This window comes from Astatotilapia calliptera, chromosome 3, assembly GCF_964374335.1.
Source record: "Astatotilapia calliptera chromosome 3, fAstCal68.1, whole genome shotgun sequence".
NCBI lineage: Eukaryota > Metazoa > Chordata > Actinopteri > Cichliformes > Cichlidae > Astatotilapia > Astatotilapia calliptera.
Window position 1 is genome coordinate 58,967,215 of NC_137424.1, and position 19,186 is coordinate 58,986,400.

At 45.8% G+C, this 19,186-nt stretch overlaps 2 protein-coding genes across 2 annotated transcripts; one reads left to right on the forward strand and one right to left on the reverse strand.

The window, feature by feature from the left end:
* Positions 1-305: 305 nt before the first annotated feature.
* LOC113017265 (tripartite motif-containing protein 16-like) lies at positions 306-4,969 on the reverse strand. The gene has a single exon (XM_080292661.1). It carries the CDS (start codon positions 4,321-4,323, stop codon positions 2,650-2,652), a length of 1,674 nt encoding a protein of 557 aa, XP_080148787.1. The 5' UTR covers positions 4,324-4,969; the 3' UTR covers positions 306-2,649.
* Positions 4,970-12,790: 7,821 nt separating this feature from the next.
* On the forward strand, positions 12,791-18,220 carry LOC145423410 (zinc finger protein 232-like). The gene is made up of 3 exons (XM_080295818.1): positions 12,791-12,881; positions 13,663-14,468; positions 17,482-18,220. The coding sequence occupies exons 1-2, from the start codon at positions 12,791-12,793 to the stop codon at positions 14,346-14,348; spliced, it is 777 nt and encodes a 258-aa protein (XP_080151944.1). The 3' UTR covers positions 14,349-14,468; positions 17,482-18,220.
* The last annotated feature ends 966 nt before the right edge of the window (positions 18,221-19,186 follow it).

Sequence of the window (19,186 nt, forward strand, 5' to 3'; positions counted from 1 at the left end):
GTCTGCTTGTGGGTCCACTTTCACGCTGGCCTCTCGGCCCTGACAGCTTGACTGCCTCCTCTGAAATCACAAATTCACACACTGTGCTTTGACTTTTGCAGCACTTCTTAAGAGAGATGTGATGCAAAACTCGCACTTGTAGCTGAAGGGGGACAGGGGGGTGGTTAGGGGGTCTGTGGGGTTGAAGGCAAAGAGAATAGGAATGGAGGTCAGCCGATCAGAATATTGATAACTGGTACGTATTGCAGCTCTTTGTGTTGTGTCTTTCTGGGGGTGTCAATCAGAACAAGCAGGAGTCAATCAAATGCAGTGCAGTCATTTATTTCGTTGGCTCAGATATTTACACAGCACAGTAATGAAGGGCACAGTAATACAGGTTTTACAGTCTTTGTAATCTGTGAGTGTGCATTGAGCTTTGCTCTGAAGAGGAAATAAACAACAAGAAATAACATTTAGTTTCATGTCACGTCTGTAGGTTTATATAACAGTTATAATTAATTAAACTAAAACTCGTACACATATTTCTGTGTTAAACTAAGTACATCCTAACTTCACAAAGACAAACACAGTCCAACAGCACCATCTACTGACTACACGGGTTTACAGCAGAGTGATCATGTGACTCCACATTTGCACAAACATGAGTATCAAGCTGCAAACTGTCTGTATCAGTGTTTCCATTCTGAAAGACATGCAGAGGTTTTACAAAATCAAATACATATGAAATAAAATAAACTAATAAATTATAACAATTTTAGATTCAAATATTTGTTAATAAAACAATTCCAGATTCCCAACTTGTGAGGACAACATAAAGTTTATTAATATATTTTATATAACAAAATATATCTATAGTCTGAATAATTATAATCATCAATATTTAAAGACATGATTAGAGACGAAAATAAACCAATTCCAACTGTGAAACTTGTTACGAGTTCAAAAATTGGGGATGGAGACAAGAGGAAAAACCACAATAACAACACTGGTCCGGCCGGGTTAAGTCAAACGATGATTTTAATGATCACACACGTGGGAGATGGACACTGTATGCAGACAGCCTCAGATCTCATCTCAAAAAACACATCTCCATAGTTTTATGAAATCAGGGTATTAGAACGCCCCTTCATGCGTAGTGACAGGTGTGATACAATCGATGTTGACAGTTTTATTTAACACAGAAAATAACATTATCTCCTTCCAGAGGGCAGACGCTGACTGCCCCCGTCTCCTGGAACCATCTGTCCCCTGCTAAGACACAACATTGCAGCTACAAGGACTTCCACATTGATTAAGACGATCAGTGTATACTGCTCTGAACCAAGTATATAATATTAAATGAATATTGCTTGATCAGCTACTTCTACTTAAAACATAACAGGAAACATAACTAAGCACAAGATCACCAAGAATAACATTGTATAAGTGCTGTGTAAGCGCGTGCGGCCTTCTAAGCTCAAAGCCTTTCCCCTCCATAGATCAGCCAGACATCGCGCTGACTGTAGCTTTTAACCCTTGATTAACTTGAGCACAACTCTATAATGAGCAACAAACTGCAATATGTATAAGATGATCATGGTTACACCTGCAATGAAAGATCATATTATTATTCTGGTACCTGTAAGGAAAAGATCAATCTAAAGTTATAACAATCACTGTAATACAAAAGATACTGTAAGGTCAAAAACTTCAATACATGTTTAATGCAAAGCTGATTATCTGATTCTAATGGACTAATAGTGCCATATTAAAATAATGAGACCAAAAAGACAAAAACATCCCCTTTTTATCCCACAAACTGTATCTACAAGTAAGCTTAAGCTGCATTTATTAAATGGTAAATGGCCTGTATTTATATAGCGCTTTACTAGTCCCTAAGGACCCCAAAGCGCTTTACATATCCAGTCATCCACCCATTCACACACACATTCACACACTGGTGATGGCAAGCTACATTGTAGCCACAGCCACCCTGGGGCGCACTGACAGAGGCGAGGCTGCCGGACACTGGCGCCACCGGGCCCTCTGACCACCACCAGTAGGCAACCGGTGAAGTGTCTTGCCCAAGGACACAACGACCGAGACTGTCCAAGCCGGGGCTCGAACCGGCAACCTTCCGATTACAAGGCGAACTCCCAACTCTTGAGCCACGATCGCCCATTAAAGGAAACATCCTGATTGAACTTCTTTTATAAAAACGCTGCAGATGTTTGCTAAAAGTAGATCAACAATGACTGCATCCTTGCATCTGTTTCCTTCCTTTCTAATATTAAAAGTAAGAATAATGATGATACAGTTAACAATAGTTATAAAAACAGAACCTGCTTTTTCTTCAAACATGAAACCAATGACTAGTCACAAAGCATTTCTGGCACAGAAAATTAAATTTTCATGAACACGAACAACAGTTTAGCTGAATGAAAATCATCGTGAACAGTGACAACCTCAACAGCTAAAGTCATGGAGGCTAAACACACATAAGATGGAGGGCCCCTCAAACAAAGTCAGTCATTAACTAGATAATAAATAATAAGATGTCAAAGTAGCAAAGATAAAGTGCGACTGACATGTGATCTCTGTGTGAACAAGAGACAAGGGAAACTGGAAACTAAAGCATGTTTTCAGCAACTTTCTGGCAATGACTTCTGTCTACTTCAGTTTAATAAACTTTGCAGTGTCTCCATCTCCATAAAGCCAAAGTCCAGCATAGAGCGGCTGAGTGAATGTGGTCTGGACTCTGTGGAGGAGAGTCATGGTTTCAGAGACGCTGTAGAAAGACAGAATACCTGCTCTGTGATCCAGGTACACTCCTACTCTGGAGGACCGAGGACCTGAGAGGACAGTTTGGACATTATTGTGGAAAAATTTACATCTGTCCTTTTCACAACGTAATGCCCAAGATTTGTCATTGTATCCAAATTTGCATTCATCTGAGCGCCCTGCTCTTCTGATATTCTTGTATGCAACTGCTACATAAACCAGTTTTCCTCTCCACTCCACCTCCCAGTAACAACGTCCAGTCAGACTCTCTCTACTCAGGACCTGCCAATAATATACGAATCTGTCTGGATGATCAGAATAAGACACTTTCTGTGTCATTACTTCTATTTTTCTGTTCCCCTCAGATAATAGCAGATATCTGTTTGCTGTGTTTGGATCCAGTGTGATTTCACGTGAATATTTTAAGAATCCAGCTCTGGTCTTTGGCTCTGGTGGTGACAGTAAAACATCCACTTCAGTGACTGTCAGTGAGATGTTTGTCCATTCCTCTCTCAGGATGTCCTGTAGTTTATCTCTGGTCTCTGACACAGCTGCTGTCACATCCTCAAAGTAGCTCAGAGGACGAATATTGATGCTGGATGAGTGTGTAGACTCACTGAGTGCTGACAGTGAGGGGTAGTTGTGTAGAAACTGGTTGTGATCCTCTGTGTGTGAGAGCTGCTCCAGCTCGCCGTCTTTCCTCTTCAGCTCAGCGATCTCCTGCTCCAGCTTCTCCTGAAGCTCTTTGACTCGACTCACTTCAGTTTCCTGCTGGGATCTGACCTGCTGCTTCACATCAGAGCTTCTTTTCTGGAGGAGACGGATCAGCTCAGTGAACATCTTCTCACTGTCGTCCACTGCTTTATCAGCAGAGCCATTGATGGCCTCCACCTCCTGTTGAAGCAGCTTCACATCTTTCTCTCGCTCCTGGATTCTCTGCTGGATGTTTAGTCGTCTCACCTCGAGCTCCTTCTGCTTCTCAGTCCTTTCTGCTGCAGCTGGGACTGTTTCATGGCCTTTATGTTCATCCATCGTGCAGAGATAACAGATACTCTGCTGATCAGTACGACAGAAAATCTTCATCACCTCATCATGACGAGAGCAGATGTTCTCCTGGAGCTTCTTGGAGGGGGCCACCAGCTTGTGTTTCTTTAATGGAGCTGCATCATAGTGAGGTTGGAGGTGTTTCTCACAGTAAGAGGCTGGACAAGATAAACAGGACTTGATGGCTTTCAGCTTCCTCCCAGTGCAGACATCACAGGCCACATCTTCAGGTCCAGCATAGCAGTGATCAGCTGGAGCAGCTTGGAGTCCACTCTTCTTCAGCTGCTCCACTAAAGCTGCTAACACGATGTTTTTCTCCAGGACAGGCCTCGGTGTGAAAGTCTTCCTGCACTGAGGGCAGCTGTGGATTCCCTTCCTGTCCTCTTGATCCCAGAAACGTTTAATACAGTTCCTGCAGTAGCTGTGTCCACAGGCTGTAGTCACTGGATCCTTCAGTAGATCCAAACAGATGGAACAAGAGAAGGTTTCTCTGTTCAGCTGAACTCCTTTCTGCGCCATTTCTCCTCTCAGTGTCAGTGACAGAGTAGTTTCAGTTATAAGGAAGAGAAACTCACACAGAGCTCTGATCTCAACAACATGTGAATGGAGCCTGTCAGCTCTTACACGTCACCACATGTTGATTACACCCATCTTCAAAGTGCAGATCTGAAGGGGAGTCAACGACAAATGAGAGAAGAGGTGAAAAGGGAAGAGCTTTCAGGCTTTAACTGAATCTATGAAGAAGAGCAGTTTAAAGCAGACAAATGGTGTACAAAGAAATTATGGTTATCATTACTAACTAATGAAAACCATTAGTTACTAACGATAACCATTAGTTACTATCATTAGTAACTAATGATAACCCAAAGAAAGTTAAATATATCAGATAAAAACAAGAACAAAGAATTTCAGCAAAGCACGACAGAAAATACTCTGAACAGACGTAAGCATAATTATTTCCACACACAACAAAGGGGGGGAGAAGTCAGGCCACCACCTGTGGAACATGAGGGACTTATTACATAAACATAACATTGTTGAAAACAACTTAATAAAGGTTTTGCCACACTACACTAAGCCTTTAATAATAGTTGTTTTTCTTTTGTTAGTCAGGAGGATTGTTTGTTGTTTTCTTGAGTGTCAGAGTTCCTCATATTTCAGTGGGGGCTCATACGATGTAAGGACAAAGAAGATGTAAGGTCTTTAAACCAAAAATGGCTGGAGAGTGTGGGATTATAATATTATTTTATGCCATGTTAGACCCCTAATTAAAGATTGTGAATTATTATATAGTTTTAGTTTGCATTATTCTCCTGAATTAGAAGAAGGTAATAACTATTACATTTGTTAAACTGATTTGCATTACATTAGACTGCTGATTTATTGTGAATGAATGATATTGTTTTATGATGCATTATACTGCTGAGTTATAAGAAATACTGTTTGCAGAAAGTCATCGCCTTATTTGTCTGATTAGAAGAGAACAGAACATACTGGAGTTTTCTGCCCCATCTCAGCAGGAGCAGATAAACATGGAGCCAAGGTCGTAGCTTAGGCGCTGAGTGAGAGAAAGAATGTGAATGTTTAGGCTTTTATGATAAGGTGGGAGAACCAGAGGTTATAAGAGTTTGATCAATGCTCCACCATTTTGAGATCTGATGCTGTCTGCGTACGGTGTCCATCTCCCACGCGTGTGATCATTAAAATCATCGTTTGACTCAACCCGGCCGGACCAGTGTTGTTATTGTGGTTTTTCCTCTTGTATCCATCCCCAATATTTGAATCCGACAGGCAGACATTTGATACACCCGGGGCTTAGCCCTAAAGGGTAGTATGCATGTGGGATTGGGGGGAGGGGGGGGGGGGGGGTTTGGAAATGACTAAAAGATTAATTTGCTCTGTTTTGAGTTTTGTTAAAAAAAGAATGACTTCATATAGGGAAAAATATATATCACATATGCAGGACACCTTAAACTAGTTTTTTAATTAAGCAGCAATGCAGAACAAAATCAGGGCTGTATCAAGACACGAGGACTAAAGCCCAATTCAACCAGACCCAGAACTGATCCGGAATTAAAACAGGACTACAACAGTAACCAAGACAGAACCAGAATCAAAACTAGATGATAGTAGCACTAAAAATCATCATAGACCTGCACTACACTTATTTTTTTAATTCTACCAAAGTCCACTATTTAGATTGAGAAAAGTTTATATAATTATTTAGCCTTGTTGTGCAAACAAGCCAGCAAAACTTAATAAATATAGAATTTGAAAAATAACAAACCTAAAAAGAAACACTAGGTACGAGATACATGAGTACCTATGATACGGTGATACTTTTGGTAAACAACCGTTTGACTAACATGTGTCTCACCTGCTCTTGTTCCATCTCTGTTCTGTCCTCATTCTCCATCTCCCTCTCTGTTCCTCTCTTTCCCTCTTTGTGCTGATAATCAAGCCAAACACCGACATCATCAAATATACAGTTGAAATCAGATATTTACATAATCTTCAGATAAAAACACAAACACTTTTTTAACTGTAACATCAAATCAGACTAATTGTTTATTTTTTTAGGTTGATAAATATAAAAAACACATTTATTAACTTTTTTTTTGACACTGTAATTTTTATTGATAGTTTTGTCACAGTTTAAACATAGACATGTTTTGCATTACAGGAGAAATAACCATGCAAGCACACAGTCAAAACAAAACAGAACTAAAGCGAACAAAAGGTGTGGGTGCCAATTCTAATCAACTACCGTATGCATGCCTGCCTTTGCTCAGCAGCATACATACTCCAGCTTATATATGTACTTTTATACAGGCATGCATCAATAGATATACAGAGTCATAGACCTTAAATGTTTTGTTCGTTCATTAATTTTCCTTGGTGCCATACAATGTCCACTTCTCCCACTTAGCAACGGAAATATCTTCCTTTAATCTGAGAATGTAAGTCATTTTTTCCATTGCATAGATTTCTCCAACAATATTTAACCAGTCTTTTGATGAAGGCGGAGCCAGTTTGTACCAGTTTCTTGTTATAGCTTTCTTTGCAGCTATCAATAGGATTTTTGTCAAATACAAGTCGTCGTACAGAACATACTCTCTAATATTCCCAAGATATACAGTTTTAAAATTGTGTGGTAATTGGTAGCCCAAGATATTGCCTATTACAAGACTCACGTTCTTCCAAAAATTATGCAGTTTCAGGCACTCCCAAAACACGTGCGTATGATGTGCTTCCATGTTACCACATCTTCTCCAGCATGGCAAACTGTCTTGAGTCTGTTTACTTTTGATTTTTGGTGTAATAAAGAATCGAGTAAGGTGTTTCCACCCAAATTCTCTCCAGCATCTTGAGTTAGTCGTTGTGTTCTGGGTTTCACACATATCTAACCATTCCTCAGTTGAGATATCAGTTTTTATTTCCTGCTCCCATTTCTTTTTTATGTATTCAGTTGCTGTTGCCGTGTTCTCTCTTAGATTTTTATATAGTACAGAAATCTCCTTGAATTGGAGGCCCCTGTATGATTTAATTATACAATTCAGGATGCCATAAGACGTACGCGAACTTCGTATTTCCTTTGAAAAGTAGTCTCTGAGTTGCAGGTACCGGTAAAAATCGGTTTTCTCTAGACTATACCGATCTTTTAAATCTTGGAAACTCATCAAATGGCCATCTTTCATTACTGTACAAATCGCTGTTATTCCTTTTTGTTCCCACTTCCTGAATCCTGGGTCGTGAGCACTTAGTATATCACCAACAACATAGGCAGCCCAGTTTAACATCTTAACCTCCCTTTCCAACTTACTTTGTTTAACTAGGCCAAACCATATCTCTAGAGTGTGGGATGTTATAGGATCAAGGAAATGCTGTAAGGTTTTCTTAAGTTGCTCATTTCCAAGAAAAGTCTGGACTGGGACATCCCGTACTTTTATTTCAATATCTTTCCATTTAGCATTAAAGTTCTGATCACACCACTTTATCGCCGGTCTGGTTTGGGCCGCATGATAATAATCTTTTAGATTAGGGAGTCCCACACCACCCTGCTTCCTAGATAGTTGTAATGTTGTGTATTTTATTCTAGGCCTTTTACCATTCCATACAAATCTAGAGATGAGCCTATCCCAGTCCTTGAATTTTTCCACTGGGATCTTAACTGGCAGAGATTGGAAAAGGTACAATAACCGTGGGAGGACACTCATTTTTATTGTTGTGATTCTTGCACTAAAGTCTAGTGTAAGAGTTGACCATCGGTTTAGATCGTGTTTAATCTGAGTGGTCAGCCTATCATAATTTGTTTTAAAAAGGTCACTCAATTGTTTAGTCACGGTTACACCCAAGTATTTCATTTGTTTTGCAGTCCAGTTCAGTCTAAACTTATTTTTAACCTCTTCAGATGGCAAATAGTTGAAAGCCAGTATCTGAGTTTTGGTCACATTAATTTTGTACCCCGAATGTTCAGCAAAGATATTAATTACATTAAACATTGGAATTAAAGTTTGGTTTGGATTGTCTAGGTAGAGTATGATATCATCTGCAAATAAGCTGATGATGTGGTCTTCCCCTTTAATACTTATTCCTCTCACCTCCTCACTTTGTCGGATGGCCTGTGCCAGGGGTTCAATATATAGAGTGAAGAGAAGAGGTGAGAGGCAACAACCCTGACGGGTACCCCTCTCGAGAGAGATTTGCTCCGTTAGGCTGCCATTGATTCTAATTCGAGCTGTAGGAGATTGGTAAATAGATTTGATACACATCACAGCATCGTCATTAAAACCAAACCTTTCAAGCACGGCATATAGGAAGTTCCAATCTACACTGTCGAAAGCCTTCTCTGCATCCAGGCTTACTAGGGCCGCACTGCCCTTTTTTGTTTGTATTGAGTTAACTATTTGGAGGGTCCTTCTTATACTATCTTGAGTTCTACGTCCTGAGATAAAGCCAGTTTGGTCTTCATTAATTAAGTCTGTCATAATTGCTCCATATCGCTTAGCGATTATAGATGTGTATATTTTGTAGTCCACATTAAGAACCGATATGGGTCTGTAGTTGTTACAATATTCGGTGTCTTTTCCCTCTTTAGGGATTACTGAGATAATCGCCTCTCTCCATGAGGGAGGTGTTACACCCTCCGCAAGGGTATGATTGAATGATGATTGAAGCATTGGTATCAACTCCTCCTTAAAGTTCTTGTACCACTCTGAGGGGAACCCATCGGCCCCCGGTGATTTATTAGCTTTCAGACTGGAAATTGCTCTAGATATTTCTTCATGACTGATGGGGGCAGTCAGTTTGCTGTTTTGCTGCGTACCAATACGTGGTAAGTCTAGGAAGTTAAGAAAAGCAGTTTTCTTATCTTTATTTGAGGAACATGGTTGTTTATACAAGTTTTCGTAATATTTCTTAAATGTTTCTTCTATTGCTTCCTGGGTATACTGCAAGTTATTTGTAGATGGGTCTCTAATCTTGTGAATCGTATTAACAGCTTGCTGCTGTCTAAGACGCCGTGCTATCAGTCTAGCTTCCTTTGGGCCATTCTCATAATAATCCTGTTTCAAAAATCTAAGTTTTTTTTCCACTTCTTCAGTCAATATATTGTCAATTTCCTGAATTAGTGTTTTAATTCTGTCTTGGAGCTGAACATTCCGAGTTGTTCGGTATAATATTTCTGTGTTTTTCAATTCCTCCACCTGGCTTAGGTACAGGGCCTTCCTCATTTGGTGTTGTTTTGAAGTTATAGCAATAAGCTTCCCTCTGAGCACAGCTTTGAATGCATCCCAAAACACCGTTGGGCTAATTTCTTCAGTGGAGTTTTCCTCTATGTATTGCTTTATATCTTTCTTGATTTGGTCTTTCGTTTCTTTATTATTCAGACAGCTCAGATTTAACCTCCAACAGGTATTTCTACGCCTACTATTTAGATTTAGCTTTAAATGAATGGCACAGTGATCAGCAATATCTGCCACTCCAATTGTGCATTCAGTTACTCTGTGTAGATCCCATCTGTTCATTAAGACATAGTCAATTCTTGAGTAAGTGTTGTGAGTCTTTGAGTAGTGTGTATACTCCTTATCCAGTGGGTGGTGTTCCCTCCATACATCTACCATTCCATGCTCCTTCATAAATGTATTAACCATTCTCGCCAGGCTGTTTTTGCTTCTATTTGTGCTTGTTGTATCAATTCTATGGTCGAATACCACATTAAAGTCTCCTGCACACAGCACAGTCCCTTCAGATTCTGACATGACTGTAGTAAGTAGAGTCTTCACATTTTGTTGGTTGCTCTCAGGGGGAATATAGAGATTGATTAGTGTCACCGCCTCCCCTTCTAGTTTACCTCTTACAATAATGTATCTCCCCTCACTGTCCCGAATTTCTTTAGAACATTCAAAATTAACTGAATTTTTAATAAGTATTGCTACCCCCCTTTTACAACTTTTCTTGCAAGTACTATAGTAAGAATTTCTGTACCCAAATTTCTTCAATTTATCATGCTCTTCCTGCGACAAATGTGTTTCCTGTAGATATATTACATTGGCATTAAGCTTTCTCATTTTGAGTATCACTTTGCTTCTTTTAATTGGGTTATTCATCCCATTGACATTCATTGACACCAGCGTTATATTCCTCATCTTTTCACTGTTAAGTTTTGCTTTATTTTTGGCTTATCACTATCATAGCATCCCACACTAACTCTAAGAACTTGGAACAAGATAACAAGAAACTTAAGAGAAACTGAAAATACGTATTTCTTACCCACAGCGTCCCTGTGGTTCGTGGGGTATATCCCTTTCAGATTAGGGGCCCCCGTGAGATCCAACATAGGTTCCTTAAGAAAAAAGAAAAAAAAAGAAAAGAAAACCTACCACTTTCCGGTCTACCTTGCCTTGAAAAGTAACAGAGTAATGAACCTTTAGTTTCAGAGTTCTACTGTTCAGTCATTTCCACCGGATTCAAATGTTTGTATCCTCACTTATAAGTTCTCGGTGTTAGATCGCTGCCATCCCAATGCATTTTGCAGTCGCTCCTCCAGCATCATGCTTTCCCCGCTCCGCTGCGGCACCTCCACCTGTATTCCTCTCCTCCTTAGCTCCTCCGCCGCCGCCTGGCCACTGTCATATGTCCTGGCGCCGCTCTCCCAGTGGATCCTGATTCTGGTCAGAGGCATCTGGAAGCGAATTCCTCTCTCTTTTAAGGCTTTCTTAATTCCAGCGTATTCCTTCCTCTTTTGAACCACGTCGGCAGCGTAGTCATGATCAAAGAAAAGCTGCTTATCCTGATGTACAACCTTTTTCTTCCACGCTGCCTTCAGCACCATCTCCTTGGTTGAGAACTGAAGAAAATTAACCACCACCGATCGCGGAGGTTTTTCTGGTCCGGGTTTTGGCACCAGAGCTCTGTGCGCCCGCTGAATATTTAGAGCAGAATCTGGCGGGAGCGAAAGCTCAGCTCTCAACAAGTCCTCCACACACTGCAGCACAGAGTTTCCTTCAGAGCCCTCTTTTAGGCCAAAAATGCGAATGTTGTTCCATCGGCTACGGCCTTCCAAGTCAGCCAGTTTCGTCTGAATATTCCGTTGTTGCTGAAGCGACTGGATTAGAGCGTCTTTTGCGGCCAAATTCCACCTTTCCATCTCTTCCAGTCTTTTCTCAGCTTCTTCGAGTCTGGTCTCATGGCTAGCTAGCTCGTTTGCAGTTTCTGCCAGCTTTGTATTAATGTCTTTCTTGAAGCTGTCGAATTCGTCCTTCATTTCTTGTGTGATGTCTTTCTTAAACGTGGCAAACTCGGTTTTAAACTCTGCTTTAAGTGAGTGAATTTCCTTAATGATGTCCTGGAAGTCTGCGTGAGGGTGGCTAGCTACATCTCCTTCCATCTGCTCGCCTTGCACGCTGTTCTCGGACATGTCTGCGTTGCCCCCTCTTACCAGCTCCACTTGTTTCACAAAATCCTTAATGTTTCCTTGTCTTTTTGACCTTCTTCCACCTTCCATGGCATTTATTACACGGTTTAGCGGTGGAAATATTCGAATTCTGGTTCTCTTTCGAGTTTTGACCGGGAGCTGCAGGTTTATGCTGCCATCTTCCTTACGTCCCCCTCACATTTATTAACTTTAAGAGTAAAGAGAGAAACTGTCTGTATTTCTTAATTGTAAATGGCACCAAATTGTATTCACAATTGAGCCACACTTATGGAGCTCCACAATTCTTTTCCTGGTGTTTTGGTTTATATCAAAACACAGGCTCTGTGTTTTGCCTTATATGCATCCACAGGTGTGCCACCAATTTACTCACATGAACTCTACTAACCTATCAGAAGCTTCTTCAGCTCAGAATGGAATTATCTGGAGTTTTCTTATTAATTAACAATAAACTTAGTGTATATGTACTCCTAAATGTGGACAAAATTGTTGGTACCCTTCGGTCAATGAAAGAAAAACTCACGATGGTCATAGAAATACATTAAATAATTGTGAGTAAATTGAGAGCTTCACTTTTACACTTAGCTACATCTTCACCACAACAGACTGGTACAGCACCCGCATCACTGCAGCCGCAGCACCAATCTGTCGGTCGATCTCCAGCTATCTTCTCCCATCACTCGTGAACAAGACCCCGAGATACTTAAACTCCTCTACTTAGAGCAGGGACTCGTCCCTGACCCAAAGTGAGCACTCCACTCTTTTCCCCGGCTGAATACCATGGCCTGAGATTTGGAGGTGCTGATTCTCAGTCCCACCACTGCACACTTGGCTGTGAACTGTTCTAGTGCAAGCATTAGGAGATCACCTGATGAACAACAGAACCACATCAATTGCGAAAAGCAGAAATGAGATTCTGAGACTACCCAAATTAAAACCTTCAGCCACTTGAAAATGCATATAAATCCTGTCCTTTAAAATTACACACAGAATCAGTAACAAAGTGCAGTCCTGTGAGAATCTATCACCCACCGGAACTTGTATAAGGATCAAATGGCCCGTAACAATGGCCCAGAGACCACTCTTGAATCACCTCCTACAGGACACTTCGAGGGCCACAATCAAATGCCTTCTCCAAGTCAGGGTAAGAACCTGGTCCCGTGTTCCACGGCCAGGACGAAAAACTCATTGTTCCTCCTGTATCTGAGGTTCGACTAATGGATGGACTCTCATTTCCAGCACCGTGGCATAGACTTTTCCAGGGAGATTGAGGAGTGTGATCCCCCTATAGTTGGAACATAACCTCCAGTGCCACATCTTAAAGATGGGAACCACCACTCAGGTCTGCTAATCCAGAGGTATTGCACCTGATCTTCATGCAACAATGTAGAGGCGTGTCAACCAAGACAGCCCTATAATGTCCAGAGCCTTCAGGGACTCAGGGCAAACTTTATCGTCCCCAGGGGCCCTGCCACCAAGGAGGTTGTGGCGGAGGTGTGGTCCCGGGCGCGGCTGCAGGGGAGGAGTGGTGCGGTGAGCTCAACGGGGCGGTGCTGCAGACACAGGTCAGAACAGCTGATGGCGTTTTGGACTGATGATGGTTTCCTTCCCTTTTATAGTGAGACGGGAGAGGAGCGGAGGAGCGGGAAATCAGCTGAGACCGACAGCTGTCAGACTGTGGCCGGTCATAACACAGGACGCTATAAATAAATGTGACATCTGGAGACAAAGACCTGTGCGTGTGTGTCCCTGTGTGTAGTGCATTTCACAAGTGGTGCCCAAACCCAGCTGGCGTGGGGATGTCTGACCCACAGGCTGCGCCGCCCGCCCAGCCTTTGCACTTCCTGGCGCAGATGCTGGCGGGGGTGGCGAAGATGAGCCAGGACCAGGCGGCGGCCCAGCGTGCTCACCTGGCTAAGCTGCAGGAGCAGGTGGACCGGCAGACCCAGGTTTCCTGGAGATTTTTCTTGTCACGGCGGAGGCCTGCCAGTGGCCGCAGGTGGAGTGGGCTCCGCGTTTGCTTCCTCTGCTGTCGGGGGAGGCTCAGACGGCGGCCCTGAGTCTGCCGCCGACCTCGAGGGGCAGCTTCCAGGACGTGAGCCGGGCGGTGGTGGACAGGATGGGACTCACCCCTGAGGCTCATCGCCGGCGGTTCCGGGCCTGTCGGCTGGCCGCGGAGGATCGGCCGTTTGCTTGGGCCCGGAAGCTGCACGACGCAGCGGTGCGCTGGCTGCAGCCGGGATCGTCAGAGGGAGAGAAGCTGCTGGTGGACAAGGTGGTGCTGGAGCAGTTCGTGGAGGGATTGCCTGCGGAGACGGCAAGATGGGTCCGGTGCCACAGTCCTGTGAGTCTGGAGGTCGCAGTAACGTTGGCGGAGGACCACCTTGCCGCTAGAGCGGGGGAGCCCGGGGACGGCGGCCGGAGACCGAGCAAACAAGCCCCAGTGCCGGCACCGAGGCGCCGGGTACCTGCGCCAGGGAAGGCAGAGCAGGCACTGGCGCTGAGCCCCACTAATCCGTTTGCTTCGTTTGTGCCTTCCCAGGGATCCGAAATGAGCGGTGCCGCCCCTGAGCCACGGAGAGCAGCACAGACGCTGGGGCAGGAGTGCTAGAACTGCGGGCAACCGGGACACCTGAGGAGGGACTGTCCTCTGATGGAAGTGGGGCAGGTGTTCCGCGTCACCGGTGCCCTAGCACCCTCTCCCGGTCCAGGAGGAACGTACAGCATTCCGGTAAGGACTCGAGGGGGTATACGCCATGCTTTGGTGGACACGGGCTGCACGCAGACCCTCGTGCACCAAGGCTTGGTTCGCCCCGGGGCATTGCTGGAGGCAGAATGGGTGGAGGTGAAGTGTGTTCATGGTGATGTTCACAGGTATCCCATAGTTCCGCTGTTATTAAAGTATAAGGGCAAAACGCATAGAGTAACGGCTGCGGTTAGCCCGCGCCTGTCGCATCCCCTAATTCTGGGCACGAATTGGCCGGGGTTTCATCACCTGTTAGGGCAGTATGCGGGGATGCGATCACGACCGTTAGTAGCGTGTAGTGTCTGCGCGGCGCTCAGCGGTGACGCGGGGTCGTCCGACACTGACTCCGGGGAGGGGGAGACGGCGGGTCCTTCATGGGAGGCCCCGCCGGCTCCGGAAATTTCCCCCACGAGTGATTTCCCACTGGAGCAGTCTCGTGATGACACCCTACGCTCAGCCTTTGACCAGGTGATTGAGATTGATGGTCACGTGGTGCGCCCTGAAGCCGTGCGGACCTACCCGCGCTTCATTTTATTAAAAGATAGGCTATATCGAGTGAGTCGTGACACTCGCACGGAGGAGACTCACACCCAGCTGTTGGTGCCGCAGGGCCGCCGAGAAATGATTTTACAAGCGGCTCATTATAACCCCATGGCAGGGCATATGGGATACGAAAAAACTCTGGAGCGAATAACGGCCCGATTTTATTGGCCGGGCATCCAAGCGGATGTGCGCCGCTGGTGCGCGTCCTGCCCGGACTGCCAACTTGTTAATCAGCCGGCCATACCAAAAACGCCTTTGCGCCCGCTCCACTCGTAGAGGTCCCGTTTGAGCGCATTGGTATGGACCTCATCGGGCCGTTTCATCGGAGTGCACGCGGCTACTGCTTTGTATTAGTCCTGGTGGATTATGCAACGCGGTACCCGGAAGCAGTCCCGCTGCACAACATCTCTGCAAAGAGTGTGGCGCAGGCACTGTTTCAGGTCATCTCCTGAGTCGGAATCCTGAAAGAGATACTGACTGACCAGGGCACGTCGTTCATGTCTCGTACACTGCAGGAACTGTACGAATTACTGGGCATTAAATCTATTCGGACCAGCGTCTACCACCCTCAGAAGGACGGGCTGGTGGAGCAGCTGAATAAGACTTTAAAGTCCATGATTCGTAAGTTCATTACAGAAGATGAACGCAATTGGGATCGCTGGCTAGACCCTCTGTTATTTGCAGTGCGGGAGGTGCCCCAGGCCTCCACGGGATTTTCTCCCTTTGAACTGCTGTTCGGCAGGAAGCCGCGTGGGGTGCTCGACCTGATTAAAGAAAGCTGGGAGGACGGTCCGAGCCCCGCCAAGAATGAGATTCAGTACGTGTTGGACCTGAGAGCGAAACTCCACACTTTGGGGAGGTTGTCACAGGAGAATTTGCTCCAGGCTCAGCAGCGTCAGCAACGCCTGTACGACAGAGGGGCTAGACTCAGGCAATTTTCACCAGGAGAAAAAGTGCTTGTATTACTCCCTTCTTCTAGCTCAAAGTTGCTCGCCAAGTGGCAAGGACTCTTTGTGGTCACATGGCAAGTCGGGGACGTTGACTATGAGGTCGCTTGGTCGGACAGGGGAGGGGCCACGCAGATTTATCACTTCAATCTCCTTAAAGGGTGGAGAGAGGTTGAAACCGCTTCTCTGGTAAGCCTGGTTAAGGAGAGAGATGAGTTGGGGCCGGAGGTACCAAATTCCATCATCCCCGCCTCCCTCCCTTGTGATGACCATCTCACACAGGCCCAGAGAGCGGACGTTGTCGCGTTACAACAGCGTTTTGCTGATGTGTTCTCCCCCCTGCCCAGCCGAACGTCTCTCATTGAGCACCATTTTGAAACGCCTGGTGTGACGGTGCGTTCACGTTCCTGAGCATAAACAGCAAATTGTTCAGATGGAATTGGCTGAAATGCTGAAAATGGGAGTGATAGAAGAGTCGCACAGCGCCTGGTGTAACCCCATCGTTCTTGTGGTGAAGAAGGATGGGTCTATACGGTTCTGTGTCGACTATCGCAAGGTGAATGAAGTGTCACGCTTTGATGCTTATCCCATGCCCCGGGTCGACGAACTCCTGGATCGGTTGGGCATGGCCCGTTTTTTCACGACACTGGATTTAACCAAGGGCTACTGGCAGATTCCCTTGTCTGCCGAGTTCAAGGAAAAAACGACCTTCTCCACTCCGTACGGTTTGTACCAATTCGTTACGCTTCCGTTCAGCTTGTTCGGAGCCCCTGCCACCTTTCAGCGCCTCATGGACCGGCTGCTGCGTCCACACGCTGCATATGCTGCCGCCTATCTGGATGACGTGATCATCCACAGCGACACCTGGGCGGAGCATGTGCAGCGGGTGACCGCGGTCCTGGAGTCCCTGAGGAGGGCGGGGCTCACGGCTAACCCGAAGAAGTGTGCGGTTGGACGGAGGGAGGTGCAGTATCTGGGGTACCACTTGGGGGGCGGGCAGGTGCATCCACAGGTGGAGAAGACGGCAGCTATCGCATCCTGCCCGCGCCCCAAGACTAAAAAGGAGGTGAGACGGTTTCTGGGGCTCGCAGGTTACTACCGCCGTTTCGTGCCGGGGTTTGCGCAGCTGACCAGCCCCTTGACCGATCTCACCCGAAAGGGTGCTCCGGATCTTGTTCAGTGGACGGGGCCGTGCCAGGTGGCGTTTGTGCAGTTAAATAATCTCTCTGTGGGGAGCCGCTGCTTCACACTCCTAACTTTTCCCTCCCTATTGTTCTGCAGACTGACGCCTCAAACAGGGGGCTGGGGGCCGTTTTGTCCCAGCAGGTAAGGGGGGCCGACAGCTCCCCAGCCTCAGTCGGGCGGTGGGGGTGTGTGGCGGAGGTGTGGTCCCGGGCGCGGCTGCAGGGTAGGAGTGGTGCGGTGAGCTCAACCGGGCGGTGTTGCAGACACAGGTCAGAACAGCTGATGGCGTTTTGGACTGATGATGGTTTCCTTCCCTTTTATAGTGAGACGGGAGAGGAGAGCAGGAGCGGGAAATCAGCTGAGACCGACAGCTGTCAGACTGTGGCCGGTCATAACACAGGACGCTATAAATAAATGTGGCTTCTGGAGACAAAGACCTGTGTGTGTGTGTCCCTGTGTGTAGTGCACAGAGGTGTTTAAGGGTGACCTCACCCCTGCAGTTAGATGAGCTATCCCCCTCATTCCCAGACTCTACTTGTTCTATGGGAGACTTACCAGTTTCATTTCACAGCACGACAATGTTCTTAGTCGAAGTCAGTAGCACTTCACCCACACTATACACAGTGCAGGTAGAGCACCATTTTCTCATCCTTAGTTGCCTGATGGTTTGCCAGAATCTCTTCGAATCTGAAAGACTTTTTCCATGGCTCTCCAAACTGTGAGCCACTGCCTGAGCCACATTCTACTTGTACTGTCTGTACCTATCAACTGCCTTCAAAGTCTTACAGGCTAACCTGTCATGTTTCGGCTGTGTGCACGAGACACAACCTAAGAGCTAATCCCTCACCAAGAATAACTGAAACAGATCTATAATAATAATAATAATAATAATAATAATAAACAAAGCACCGGAACATCAGAAAATAATCCATAATGCAAAAATAAAACCAAAATATAAGAAACTCAAAATGCTGGGTCAACACTGACCCAGAACCATGACAACAATGAGACACAGAAGGAGAGCACAACTGGGGGAAATCAGAACTGACGAGACAAGGAAGAAAAATAGGATACACTCACATGAGACACAGACCTTCAAAGTAAAACAGGAAGTAGCACAGACGCAGACTCGACTAGGGGAGACAGAGCAACTAAGAAACACAACAAAGAGACACAGAGGGCAGCTACTAAACAGAAAACAAGAAAGCCAAACTAAGACGCTAGACTATAGAATAAACTGGGGCAACAAAGAACTCACATTATAATACAAAAACTCCGAGACACAAGAAACTCAAAACACTGGGTCCGACCCAGGACCGTGACAGTACCCCCTCCGTAAGGGCTGGCTCCAGACAGCCCAACAGGAAAAACAAAAACAGTCCCAAAACAACCCGACCAGGGCGGGCAGGGGGGTCCAGGATGGAGGGCTTGGAATGGAACAAAAAACAGGAGCACAAAGAGGGCAAAAACAAAACGTGCACAAAAAAAGAAAGCACTGGCACACAGAGAACAGTTTACAACTAATTCAGGGGGCCGATCGTGCAGACGGCAACTGCGGTAACAGGGAAACAGTTCCAGGGGCTGATCCTGCGGATGGCAATGGCGGCAGTGGGCAAACAGCTCCGGGGGCCGACCGTGCGGACAGCAACTAAGGCGGCGGGCAAACAGTTCCGATAACCGGCCACACGGAAGGCAGTGGCAGCGTTCAGGAGGTCGTCCACAGTGGCGACGATGCCCAACAAGTGGCCTGGCAGATGACGACGATGTTGAGGCTGCGTGGCCTCCGCAGCACCAGGTGAGGCACAGGCTGGACCAGGCGAGGCAGAAGCCGAAGATGAGGAAGACGACACAGGGGCTGAACTTGACGGCAGCGTGACGGCTGCGGATGCTGTAGACGGCGATGCTGCTGGCAAGGACGAAGACTCGGAGGCTGGACCAGACCAGCGGAGACAGGTTGCTGGCCGGGCTCAACAGAACCCCCAGCGAGACGAAAAAGTGCTAGCCGGGCTCTCCAGACCCCCCGGCGGA